The sequence below is a fragment of the Cervus elaphus genome, chromosome 20, assembly GCF_910594005.1.
Source record: "Cervus elaphus chromosome 20, mCerEla1.1, whole genome shotgun sequence".
NCBI lineage: Eukaryota > Metazoa > Chordata > Mammalia > Artiodactyla > Cervidae > Cervus > Cervus elaphus.
Window position 1 is genome coordinate 120,371,045 of NC_057834.1, and position 14,271 is coordinate 120,385,315.

Here is a 14,271-nt window from a genome sequence, read left to right on the forward strand (position 1 = left end):
ACACTTTGGCCGCCTGATGCGTACAGCTGACTCATTGGAAAAGACACTGATGCTGGGAAAGATTGAAGGCAGAAGGAGAAAGAGGGTGACAGAGGATGAGATGGTTGTATGGCATCACCAATGTAATGGACATGAACTTGAGCAAACTCTGGGAGACACTGAGGGACAGGGAAACCTGGTATGCTGCAGTCCATGGGGTTGCAAAGAGTCTGACATGACTGAGCGACTGAACAACAAACGCCATACACACATTTTCCCTTTACCCATTTTCCAGTATAGTTATATCACAGTTATAATTGTTTCTTAAATTATCTTTTAGTGTTTACACTATTGTGACTATGAACTTGAACACTAAGTAGTGTTCAAGTCATTTGTATGTTATGATTATATTTTATTATATGTTTTTTGGAATTAATTATTGCCTTAGTTTTTAAACATTTGCTGGATTCTTTTTATGTGCTTATGACAGTGTTATTCTCATATTCCATGACAGAACTATAAAACTCATCACAGTGGGGTTAAACATGGAATAACCTGTTATTTTAATTTTTTCCTTCAACACGCCTCCTTAGTCCCCCATTGTTCTCTTGCTAGAATCCCAGTTATTGTTTTCAGCTATCATCCTGATACTCTTGTTATCTTAGTGATTGATTACTTTTGCTTCTCTCATGTGTTGGTGTCCATTTTCCTGAATCCTACACCATTTTCTTCTTGGTTTATTTCTTCATTTTGGTAGAGGACATTGTAAAGGAGCTTCTTAAGAAAGGTGCTAAGAGAAGTTTCCTGAGACTTTGTATGTCTGAAAATGACAATTCTACCCTCATGTGTAATTGATAATTTGGCAGGATATATAATTCTTGGTTGAAAAACCATTTTCCTTTAGAACTTGAAGGTTTTCCCTCCAGTATTGTTAATTTGCAATATTGCTGTTGAGGAATCCAAAGACATTCCAGGCCTTAGTTCCTTGTGATCTGCCTTCCCCCTACCCCCACCCCACCCTGCTATGATAGATTTTAAGATCTTCTCTCTTTTTTTTTTTAAGATCTTCTCTTTATTGCTTAAGTGAAATTCACCGAGTTGTACCTTGTGGATCTTTTTCATTCATTTTTTGGCATTCTTGGCACTTTCCGTTTGGAAATGTATGTCCTTCATTTCTAAGAATATTTTTTTCTTACTTATTTTAAATGTTTCTGTTTTTTGGAACTTCTTTTAATTCCGTTTTGGGTCTTTAGTTTATTCTCTAATTTTCTTGCCTTTTCTCCTATTTTTCATTACTTTCTCTTTCTGTTCTGCTTCTTGGGACATTTTCTTAACTTTATTTGCTAGCTTGTCAATTAAAGTTTTTTTAAAAAACTCTTATAGTTTTAGTATATCAGGGCTCTTGTTCTTTAATGTTACTTTGTTATAGATCTTGTTTGTATTTCATAGATGCAGTATTTCCTTTTGTATTTCTGATATACTTTTTTGGTCTGTAGAAATTTTCTTCTTGAATTTTTGGTTTACATTTAAGTTCCTTTTGTTTATTTATTTATGGTCTTCTTTAATGTTGGTGACTTTCCTTATATGTCTCATGGTTTTTTATTTTTTTTAAAAAAACCCTGAGGTAAATATGCATAATGTAAAATTTATTATTTTAACAGTGTTTAAGTGTGCAGTTCTGTGGCATTAAGTACATTGACATTGTTGTGCAGCCATCACTGTCATCCATCTCCAGCACTTTTTCATCTTACCTGAGTGAAATTTTGTACCCATTGAACACTGACTCCCCATTCCCCCTCCCTGTCAGCCTGCTGCTGCTGCTGCTAAGTCATTTCAGTCGTGTCCGACTCTGTGTGATCCCATAGACGGCAGCCCACCAGGCTCCCCTGTCCCTGGGATTCTCCAGACAAGAACACTGGAGTGGGTTGTCATTTCCTTCTCCAGTGTGTGAAAGTGAAAAGTGAAAGAGAAGTAGCTCAGTCGTGTCTGACTCTTAGCGACCCCATGGATCGCAGCCTACCAGGCTCCTCCATCCATGGGATTTTCCAGGCAAGAGTACCGGAGTGGGGTGCCATTGCCTTCTCCGCCCTATCAGCCTAGGCAAGCAGGAGTCTACTTTCTGTCTCTATGAATATGACTACTCAAGGCACCACATATAAGAGGAATCATACAATGGTTTGTGCTTTTGTGACTGGCTTATTTCTTCAGGGTTCTTCATATCTTAATGAAGATGTGTCTTCAAGATTTGTCCTTGTATAGCATGTTAGATTTTTAAAGAGTTTGCTCTCTCTCTCACTCTCTCTTTTTTTGGGGGGTTGTGCCATGTGGCATGTGGGATCTTAGTTCCACTACCAGGGATTGAACTTGTGCAGTGGAAGTGTAGAGTCTTAACCACTGGTCTGCCAGGGAAGTCCCTAAAGGGTTTGTTCTTATTTAAGAATAACATACTGAATAGCTGTATTGAAGCTCCATGTAAGTAGGAAGGACATAGTAACTGGAGGCCTTCACTGAAAGGTGTTAAGATGATGGATATCCTTTTTTTTTAAAGAGCATCCTATTTTACTTATTTATTTTTAAAATTTTATTTTATCTATATTTATTTTTGGCTTCACTGGATCTTGCTGCATGGGGGCTCTTCTCTAGTTGTGGTGAGAATAGTTGTGGCTATTCTCTTATTGTGGTGGCTTCTCTTGTTCTGGAGCATGAGGCTCTAGCATGGGCTTCACAGCTGAGGTCTTGTGAGTTTCTCCAGTGAAAAATCTCCCTGACTCATACCTTGGGGTAGAAGCTTTGTGGCTAATATTTTAGAGAACTGAGGTGGGGAAGGGATTTGGGAAATCTACCTACTTAGTAGACTTTTCTTTAACTTTGCTGTTTTCAGTAAAGGACTTACCTTTTGACCCAGTTGCACTTGGTGTTCCCTGAGTCCAGAGCCTCTATAACTGTTTCTGTGAACTGATGAGTGACAGGTAGCCTTTGTGTAGGAGGAGGGAGAGGTAGTTGTCTGATTGCATGGGGGCTGGGGAGGAAAACTGGGGATCTAGCTGCTCTTTGTGTACACTTTCAGTCAGTTCTCCTATTTTTGGCCCCTTCCCTCAATTTTCCCTGTAGAGATACAGTGTGCCTCCAAGTCCTGGTCTTTACAGAGTACAGTGGTGTGATTCCTTTTTTACTGGATTTTCTCTTTTCAGGCTTAGGTTTCAGTTTTTTGCAATCTACCAAGTCAAATTCATTTGGTTGCTCTTCATGTGTTAAAAGTTTTGTTGCCATCATCTGATGTTGTTTCCTCTGATCACTTTTGCTATTGAGTGCTTATACCTTTAAATATGTATTTTATTGCCAATTTGAAATGATTAATAGAGGGACTGAAGAATCACATATATTTAATCTACTGTGTTTTATCTACTGTTCTATACTTGCCTAATTTTTTTTTTTTAGCTCCATAAAAACCTTTCGAAGAGAATCTGTAAGCTCCTTGTTACTGAAAAGTTTGGACTAGCAGCATTGGCATTACCTGGGAACTTGCTAGAAATGCAGAATTCCAGGCTCCAACCCATACCTAGCAATCAGTGTTCTATATTTTACAGCATCCCTGGGTGATTTATAAGCACATTAAAGTGTGAAAAGTACTGTTCTGATTCACTGTGCCAGCTACAGTGCTTGACACATGTTAGGTGTCTTCTGTCGGATAATCAGAAATTTAGAAAAGATGCTATAGCTAGAAATACTGTTTTGGGATCAGCATACAGGTATTATTTATAGAAACTATGGGAGTAGATGAGAGTATAGATTAAAAGAAGGTGAAGGAAAAGTCAGTTGTATGGTTGAAGGAAGAGAGGGCTTTCTGGGAAAACTGAGCGCTAAAGAACAGAGGCCTTGAGTATACAAGATGTGGGAAAATGAGCAACCTTCCACAAGAATGAGCTGCAAGGTTAGAAGTGTCTTTAGGGAGTACAAAACTTCAGAGATGGCTAAGAATTGGGAAAAAACACTTTCTGGGAAGACATTCAAGTTACAGAATAGTTTATTTAATTAGAATATGGGGAGAATAATCCAGGAGGATGCTCCAGAGGACATAATGGAATGATCAGCAGTGAGAAGATGGTGTAGTGATGAATTATCTTGAAGTTTATCCTTTTGGATTACAAAGTCCATAAGTATAAAGACTGTGTCTATCTAGTTCATTGCCATATTCCCAGCTCTTAGGACATAGGAGGTATTCAATAAATACTTGTTATATATGTATGGAATGATGATAGATTATAAAAATATCCAGCATTTCATTCCTTCTTATTGTGTTCTTTTAGCAACTTTATGTAGAAACAGCTTTGTAATCTTTTCATTCTACTTATATTTCTGCAGATGAGAAAAAGATTCAAGGAGGCTGTGGGCAGCCATCTGTAATAGATGTGACGTGGTCATTATCTGTTTGTTGGTAGTGGAACTATCACAGAACTTTCATTATCTGTAAGTAGGTGCTTCCCTGTGCTTCTGGTAAAGTCAGTTCTGTATAGAGCTCCCGCAGAGAAGGAATACAGACAGCAGCAAGTCTTTGTGGTTCCTTTCGGTGATTTGGTTCTTGTTGGGCCAAACTGGTTCTTGTTGGGCCCTGCTGGTCACGGCATTCAGTTCAGTGAGGACTTGGTTTGACAAGCCCAGTGTTTGAACTTTTCCCAGGAGAGACTCAGTTGTTCTTTTTGCTGGTTTCAGTTGCTTTTACTGGGTTTCCATTGCACCTTACTTTTCCTTTTATTACAGTATTCGCCTTGTTCTGCTGAGAATTATGGTCATGTGTTTCTAAGTGTCATTGCCTCTAGATTTCTTTTGAGTGTCTTGTCTTTGTACCTTTCATAGTAATAGCGCAGTGCTTTTGTATAGCACAGGTTTAAACTATTAATCCTTATAAGTAGAAGAATTTTAAATTCTGTAAAATTATATTTCCAACTGTATCTACTTTTATATGCCACACCCCTTTCAAAGAAGATAGGTATAAATAAGTAGCTACTTAGAAAAAAGAATGGATTATAGCAAGTTCTCCCCACCTAGTCATTTTAGAAGTCTGATGTTTGTTTTTTTAAATAACAGCTTTTTTGAAATGTGATTCACATACCATTCAGTTCATCCTCTTAAAAAGTATATAATTCAGTAGTGTTTAGTATATTCACAGAGTTGTGCAGCCATCACTGCAAGCAATTGGAACATTTTCATTACCCCTCAAAGAGACGTGCTTACATTAGCTGTCATCCCCTTTCCCGCTTTAGTCCAACACTACACGACCATGTACTTTGTCGCTGTATGTTTTCTTGTTCTGGACAATGGAATTATACAATATATGGCTTTCATGATTGCTTTTTGTTCCACTTAGTCTAGCGTTTTCATGGTTCATCCACGTTACAACATGTTTTTATTCCTTCTTACTGCCTAATAATACTTGTATGTATATGTATACACACATACACACACACTACATTTTATATATTCATTTACCTTTGATGGATATTTGGGTTGTTTCCAGTTTTTGGCTACTGTAAATAATACAGCTGTGAACATCTATATACAGTTTTTTGTATGGTTTTATGTTTTCTTTCTTTTAAAATATATAGCTAGGATTGAAATTGCTGGGTTATGTGGTGACTCTTCATTTAACCTTTTCAGGACCTGCTAGACTGTTTTCCAGCCAGTTGAATCATTTTACATTCCATCAGCAGTGTATTGAGAGTTCCAATTTCTCTACATCCTCACCAACATTTGTTGTTATCTGTTTCTTTGATTATAATCATCCAAGTAGGTATGAGGTGGTATTTCATTGGTTTCATTTTCATTTCCCTGGTGGCTAATACTGTTGAATATCTTTTCATGTGCTTGTAGGCCATTTGTATATCTTCTTTGGAGAGATGTCTGTTCAGATGCTTTACCCATGTTTAATTTTAGTCATTTTTTGTTATTAAGTTGCAAGGGTTCTTTATGTGTTCTAGATACAATTTTTATCAGATATATCATTTGTGAAGACTTTCTCCCATTCTGTCGGTTGTCTTTTCACTTTCTCGATGGTGACCTTTGAAGCACAGAATTTTAAATTTTGATGAAATTCAGTTTTCTTTATTTTTTCTTGTTTGTGCTTTTGGTGTCATATCTAAGAAACTGTTGTCTAATCCAAGGTCATGAATACTTAAGCTTATTTTCTTCTAAAAGTTTTGTAGTTTTGGCTCTTAACATTTAGGTCTTTGATCCATTTTGAGTTAATATTTGAATATGGTATGAGAAAGGGGACCAACTGCATTCATGTTGTTTCCCTTTCCCCACAATATTATCTTTAACTTTTTTGTTCATTAAAAAACATTTTTGAGCAATCTAAAACTTACAGAAAAGTTGAATGTACAGTAGAAATAACTTGCTTTCTAAAACCATTCAGAGTAGGTTACTGACATGATAGTCTATGATGTCCATGTTTGTATTTCCCACAAATAAGAACTTTCTCCAACATAACCACAATACAGCTATCAAAATCAGTAAATGAACAACGCTGCATTATTACCGTCTCATCCTTAGATTCCATTCAGGTTTTTCCATTGTCCCAGTAATGTCCTTTATAACAAAAAGATTCAGTCCACACTCATACATTGTATTTAATTGGCATGATTCTCTGGTTTTTCCCAATCTGGAACAGTCCCTCAGTCTTTCTTGAGTTTCACGACCTTGATGCTTTTGAAGATTCCAAGCCAGTTATTTTGTAGAATATCTTTCAAGTGTGGTTGGTTCGTCTGATGTTTCCTTAAGACTCGATTCAGTTTTGTGTGTATTTGTTTTGTCCTTGGTGCATCCTGTTGGTAGCGTGATCTCACCATTACTGTTGGTAGTTACCTTGATTGCTTGAATAAGGTTTGTTTCCCAAGTTTCTCCACTATTATATTAATCTTTTTTTTTTTCATTTATTTTTATTAGTTGAAGGCTAATTACTTTACAATATTGTAGTGGTTTTTGCCATACATTGACATGAATCAGCCATGGATTTACATGTATTCCCCATCCCAATCCCCCCTCCCACCTCCCTCCCCACCCGATCCCTCTGGGTCTTCCCAGTGCACCAGCCCTGAGCACTTGTCTCATGCATCCAACCTGGGCTTTGGGACTCTGTGGGAGAAGGCGAGGGTGGGATGTTCTGAGAGAATAGCATTGAGACAAGTATACTATCAAGGGTGAAACAGATCACCAGCCCAGGTTGGATATATATTAATCTTTTTACTTTCCTGATTAATAAGCATTTGTGGGAAGGCCTTCAAAATTATATAAGGCTTCTGTGTTAATCTTTATGCTTTTTCATTTATTTGTTTACATCTGTGTGGACACATGGATTCCTGTTTTGTTTACTGGTTTATATTCCCTTACTACTGTTATTTGTATTGATGCTCCAATCATTCCAGATTGGGTAGTAGGAGCCCCTTCAAGCTGGCTACTTTGTTGTTTTGTCATGGCCCCTCAGTCTTTGAGTATTTGGTTACTTTTTGTGACTACATTATGTTCCAGGTTCATTTGGTACTTGGTTTACCCCACCCCAGCCGTTTCTCCACAGAGCCCTGGTTCCTTTTAGTAGAGAATGGCATTAGAACCCAAGAGCTGGGTGTTAGGTATGCATATTAGGACTTTGCTGGTCCCAGGACCTCTTAGGGGACAGAGCTAGGAAATAGTTGTATTTTCTGTAAGTATAGACGTTTACAAGCATCTGTCTGTCTATTGAATTCCATGAGTTCACATCAGTAGCTGAAATTGCAGTCCAAACCAGAGGATTCATTCTTTTTTTCTGCCTTTCTGTATTTGTAACTTCCTTTTTAGACTATTATCTTTAGTAGTTTTGCTTACTAATATTTGGCCCATTTCTCTGTATTTACCCAGTCTTGCATAGCTATTGCTGCATTCCCCCTGCTACCTCTCTTCCCCTACCCAATTAGAAACTCTTTCATCCTAATCTGGCTTTGGCCCACTGTGTTGGGATGCCTGCCTCCTAGGTCTGTGTCCTTAATTGGCTTAGTCTCCAACACTCTGTGCCTCCAGGCCCCAACCATTGCCCGTCACTCAGCATCAACACTATGCCACTCTGCCCTTGTGAGGATTACGTCCTCACCCCGCCGGACCTCTGATATCCTTGCTGTGTTGCTGCCCTCGTACAAGGACATAGTCCTCCCTCACCTGCTTTGGGCTCTGACACCAGCTCTTGGCTATCATGACCAGTCCCCTTCTTAATGGCTTTTGGAATGAATTGTTTGTGACGGGGCTTCATGTTGTCTTTTGAGAGAGAAGTTTTTTGTACATCTGTTAGAATTCAAAGTTAGTATTTTATTTTTTTCTAATTTAGAACTATTTTACTTGAAGAGATTTTCTTCTGTAGTTCTAGTTGTAAACACAGAACAAATGCTGTTTGAGTGCTTCAGAGGCATCATTGTATTTAAATGAATCATGTGATATGTTTACATCTTCAGCCACACCTGAAATCAAAGACTCAATACAATGTTTTTCCCAAAGAAAGTGTCAGTCATAACAAAACATAACTACTCATAATCAGTAGATTATCATTTTTCCTAATATGACCACTAAATATGAAAACATTGTGGAGATACCTAAAGAGCTGCTGTTTTTTTTTTATTTAGAGAAAATGGCACCATAGTGCAAAATACCTTTTCCTTTTCTTTACTAGTAAAAAACTGTGACATTCATTCGACAAAATACCATCCAGCCCTACCAAAGTTATTTCAGCATCATTTGCAAATCAAAATTGACCATCGTTTACACTTACTCTGTATCCTGTAGGGAAAGGATAAAATAGTGTATCAAGTGCAGAAGTCAGCCTGTGTCAATTGGTGTGTGTTTTACATAGTGGTAACACCAGTAATTGAAAAATAAGTACTCTTATGTGAATGAAACATACCCTTGATAATTATCACAAAGGCAAAATCAACTGACTTTCAGTCAGGACTAGTGTCTCATGTCCAGTTCAGTTCAGTCACTCAGTCGTGTCCGACTCTTTGTGACCCTGTGGACTGCAGCACACCAGGCCTCCCTGTCCATTGCCAACTCCCAGAATTTACTCAAACTCATGTCCATTGAATCGGTGATGCCATCCAACCATCTCATCCTCTGTCGTCCCCTTTTCCTCCTGCCCTCAATCTTTCCCAGCATCAGGGTCTTTTCAAATGAGTCAGTTCCTCGCATCAGGTGGCCAAAGGATTGAAGTTTCTGCTTCAGCATCAGTCCTTCCAGTGAACACCCAGGACTGATTTCCTTTAGGATGGACTGGTTGGATCTCCTTGCAGTCCAAGGGACTCTCAAGAGTCTTCTCCAGCACCATAGTTCAAAAGCATCAGTTCTTCGGTGCTCAGCTTTCTTTATAGTCCAACTCTTACATCCATATGTGACTACTGGAAAAACTATAGCTTTGACTAGACGGACCTTTGTTGACAAAATAATGTCTCTGCTTTTTAATATGCTGTCTAGGTTGGTCATAACTTTTCTTCCAAGGAGCAAGTGTCTTTTAATTTCATGGCTGCAGTCACCATCTGCAGTGATTTTGGAGCCCCCCAAAATAAAGTCTGTCACTGTTTCCACTGTTTTCCCATCTATTTGCCATGAAGTGATGGGACCAGATGCCATGATCTTAGTTTTCTGAATGTTGAGTTTTAAGCCAACTTTTTCACTCTCCTCTTTGACTTTCATCAAGAGGCTCTTTAGTTCTTCTTCGCTTTCTGTCATAAGGGTGGTGTCATCTGTATATCTGAGGTTATTGATATTTCTCCCAGCTATCTTGATTCCAGCTTGTGCTTCCTCCAGCCCAGCGTTTCTCATGATGTACTCTGCATATAAGTTAAATAAGCAGGGTGACGATAAACAGCCTTGACATACTCCTTTTCCTATTTGGAACCAGTGTGTTGTTCCGTGTCCAGTTCTAACTATTCCTTCCTGACCTGCATACAGGTTTATCAAGAGGCAGGTCAGGTGGTCTGGTATTCCCATCTCTTGAAGAATTTTCCACAGGTTATTGTGATCCACACAGCTAAAGGCTTTGGCATAGTCAACAAAGCAGAAGTAGATGTTTTTCTGGAACTGTCTGTCTTTTTCGATGATCCAGTGGATGTTGGCAATTTGATCTCTGGTTCCTCTGTCTTTTCTAGATCCAACTTGAACATCTGGAAGTTCACGGTTCATACACTGTTGATTTATTTATTTTTATGTTAAAGACATAGGCATAAAGACACACTTGAATAGCTTGCTAAATACCTGCTTCCCTGGCCTTGCTACTCCTTTTCCTGTTGACCAAGCTGCTGAGCCCTCGGCTGCATAGGCTGTGGTGCCTAGCCAGTGTTTTTAAATAAAACACTGAAAAATGAAGTACAGAGAACACTGTGGAAAGTAGTGAGAAAGAGCAAACTGTGAGATACAAAAGCCATAGGATGTAATGTTCAAATTTAGAGATGAGATGGTTCATGATGATTATTGGTAAATCATAAAATAGGGGACAGATTGGCCAGGACTGAAGAAACAAGAGGGCCAAGGAGCCCCATTGTGCCTGACAAAGGTGGGTATCCTCCAGATGGAGAGTCTTAATTACATCTGTTACAGTGAACATCTTCACAATGCTGTGAGCTCTTCAAGGCCAGGTGCATGGCCTCCTTATGTCTGTATCCCTACTATTTAACACATTCTTGCATATGGTAGATTTTTAATACATATTTTTGGGGACCAGGAAGCTGAGCTGAACCAGCTCACTGCTTTCAGAGCCATTTCGGTGATGTCTGCTCATGCAGTTCATTCACTCCTCTACCTAAGGCAAGGGTGACAGGCTTCATTTCACTCTGATGCACTGATAATGGGTACCTGGAAGCATTAATGATACAGATTTTGAGGGGACTCCCCTGGCAGTCCAGTCGTTAAGATTCCATGTTTCCACTGCAGGGAGCATGGGTTCAATCAATGGCACAGAAGAAAGGAGTGCCACTCATTCACAATGCCACCTTGAAAGAAGGGTGGCACAGATGTTCTCTATTCCCCACCCTGGTCTAGAAGAAAGGCATCCAACAAAAAATTAGTATTTTATAAGAAGGAAAAAAATGCAGATAGCTTGAATATTTCATTTTTTCAGGCACTTATTGGTAGAGTTCTAGAAGGATTCTTTCATTGGCTAATGTTTAACATGTAACATGAAAATAATCCTTATTTTGATTTATAATTATCCGGGATCTTAATGTACATTGGTTAATGAACTGTATTTGAGGAAATTAGAAAGCAAATAATAATTTACGTTACAAAATAACAATATAAATTTCTCTTCTAGCTCTTCCACCAAAGCCACCTAAGCCAATGACTTCAGCCATTACAAATGGAATAAAGGACAGTTCTGTTTCTCTTCAGGATGCAGAATGGTACTGGGGGGATATTTCAAGGTAATTAGACTAAGTATTATAGTTGAATGGAGTTTAAAAAATAATTCTTGAGATTAGTAGTTTAAAAGAATATTTTTAATGCCCCACAAGTTGTCATTTAAAGATTACCATTTTAAAAACTGTGTAGGAGAACCTTTAAAATTTTCTAGATGGTTTTCTTCCCACACAAAAAAAAGACAAGTTAATCTTTAAATTGTAGGTATGGTTATTACTTTTAATACTGTGTTGAGGATAGGGTTTTGAATAAGTGAAACTTATACATTTAGTATAGATGTGTGTGTTTTGGGATAAAATATTTATCTATGTTTAATTTTCCTTATGTTTCCATTTCTAAGGTAATGGTTCCTCAGTGTTTGCACACATAAAAATCAATGGAGTAGGGTTTAGGAATCTGCATTTATAACCTCCCCAGTTGATTTTTATGTTTCTTCACCTCCTTTTGAGAAACAGGACTCTAGGACAGATTTGCTTTTTGGGTAAAATGTGGTTTTGGAAAACTCTGAATGTAGAGGAAAAAAAAAGATAAATCTATATTTTATAGATAAATATATATTTTTAAATTCAAACATTGTATTTTCTTGTTTTTTAAAAGTTATACCCACTTTTGCCAAATCAGATTTCAGGTTGCTTCTGTCTTCCTCGATACGCTTGTCCTCTTTCTCTTGTCTGTCCTTTCCCATTGTCAAAGTAGCACTCATTTATTTTTTTTCCATATCATTTTAACCATCTGAAGATGTACAGCTCAGTGGCATAAAGTACATTCACATTATTGTTCATCCATTACCACCCGCCATCTCTGAAAGTGTCATCTTCCCAAAGTGAAGCTCTGTACCCATTAAATACTAACTCACTTTTTCTTCTGTTTTCTCCAGCACCTGCCTTCTCTTTCTGTGAATTTGACTTTTCTAGGTACCTCATATAAGTGGAATCATGTAACATTTGTTCTTTGTGTTTGACTTGTTTCACTTAGCACAATATCTTCAAGGTTAATACATGTTGTAGCATGTTTCAGAATTTCATTTTTAAGGCTGAATAATATTCCATTATATATACATACCACATTTTAATTTATTCATTCTTATGGACATTTGGCTTTGATGAATACTTGGGTTATTTCCAGCTTTTGGCTATTGTGAATAATGCTGCTATGAACATTGGTGTATAAATGTTCAAGATTCTGCTTTCAGTTCTTTGGGCATATACCCAGAAGTGGAATTTCTGGGTCATACAGTAATTCTGTATTTAATTTTTTGAAGAAGACTTAATATCTTTGATATTAAACATAAAATTTAAATTTTAGCAATGTACAAAAAAAGGATCTATTATAGTTACGTACTACTTAATTTATATTTTAAGACCATGTGGTTCTCTAACTCAAGGTTCTTTTATGTCCTGCCATTTTCTTTGAGTCTTCTAGTATTGTTCCTTAAAGTCCTAAACCATCTCTGCAGAAGGAATTTGTTGTCAGTATAAATTCAAATTGGAGAATATTATTGAAAGGTTGTGAACTGAGTAAATTATCCCCACTCTGATCTGACCCAGCTGCCACTGTTGCTTAAACTTAATCTTCTTTCTAAACAGCTGCTGTTTTTTTCTGACACTCTACAAGTTCATACCTGCCTAAGGAAGCCCTAAAGGCTTAATGGAAACAGGTATTCCCTACAGACAATTGAAACCTGGAAGAGTTTAAAAAGTCAAATACTTATCCTGGGATTGCTTAACACCGAAAATCAAAACAAAAGCATATCTGGGGGAGGAACTAAATGACCTCTGACAGCCCCCATGATTCTATAATCTTAGACCCCACCTCCCAATTAGTCTTAGTGATAATATGTGAAGAAAACAACCAACACTTAGATTTAAAAAAATTTTTTTTCCTATAATTCTTTTCTTCAGGGAGGAGGTAAATGACAAATTACGGGACATGCCAGATGGTACTTTCTTGGTCAGAGATGCCTCAACCAAAATGCAGGGAGATTACACTTTGACCTTGCGGTGAGTATTTTTCAGCATTTTGTCTAGTGTTCTACTAGCATGATTTATTTCTGGGTATACAAAGATTCCTGCATTTTATTTAAATCTTTATATACAAATTTTTTCATGTTTTTATTTAATTTAGATACATAATTTTAGTTGTTTGGCTAACTATCCGTTTCCTACACATTTAAATATTTAAATTAATGCTAAAAAGGCAACAATTTTTATTTTTATGTAGCAGTAAAACAAAAAGCCTTAAAATCCCTAAATATGATGAAGTAAGATGTATACTGTTGACCTTATGTGTGAAGTAGAAGTCATGGGCACAGCCTGAAGTTATTAATGATATGCTGGGAATCCACCCCTCCAATAACTCTATTGATTTCCTCAATCTAGACTTCAGAGAGTAAAACTCAACATAATTTAGGTTGATGAGGATAGGTAGAGGATAAGACAATTTTCATGCCACCTGTGTGGGCATATTAGAATCTCATAAGGTGGATGTATCAGTCTCTATATTTACAAAGATGGGATGTATAATTAAATAGATAAGGGAAACTGTATTAGATATTTCTACATTTCGTTTTAACAGTTAACATAGCCTAAGGACGATTAAAGAATCTGCCTGCCAATGCAGGAGATGTAGATTTGATCCCTAGACTGGGAAGATCCCCTGGAGAAGGAAATAGCAACCCACTCCAGTATTCTTGCCTGGGAAATCCCATGGACAGAGGAGGTTGGCAGGCTACAGTCCATGGGGTCATGAAAGAGTTGGAAACCACTTAGCGACTAAACAACAACAAGGACAATAAGGTCTTGCGTTCTGTTTTGTTTTTTAAAAAGGGACTGTCTAAAGAATAATGGCAACAATAACAACTTCCTTGTA

The 14,271-nt window shown here is 37.5% G+C and overlaps 1 protein-coding gene across 3 annotated transcripts in view; it reads left to right on the forward strand.

Moving 5' to 3' along the window:
* PIK3R3 (phosphoinositide-3-kinase regulatory subunit 3) overlaps positions 1-14,271 on the forward strand; it is a 96,712-nt gene that overhangs the window by 45,201 nt on the left and 37,240 nt on the right. For 2 of the 3 annotated variants that reach the window (XM_043876752.1, XM_043876754.1), the window contains 2 exons: positions 11,300-11,408; positions 13,305-13,403. In XM_043876752.1, the coding sequence (XP_043732687.1) occupies positions 11,300-11,408; positions 13,305-13,403 (208 nt within the window). Of the gene's footprint in view, positions 1-10,480; positions 10,544-11,299; positions 11,409-13,304; positions 13,404-14,271 lie in introns of all 3 variants that reach the window. The other variant, XM_043876753.1, reaches the window with a different exon arrangement.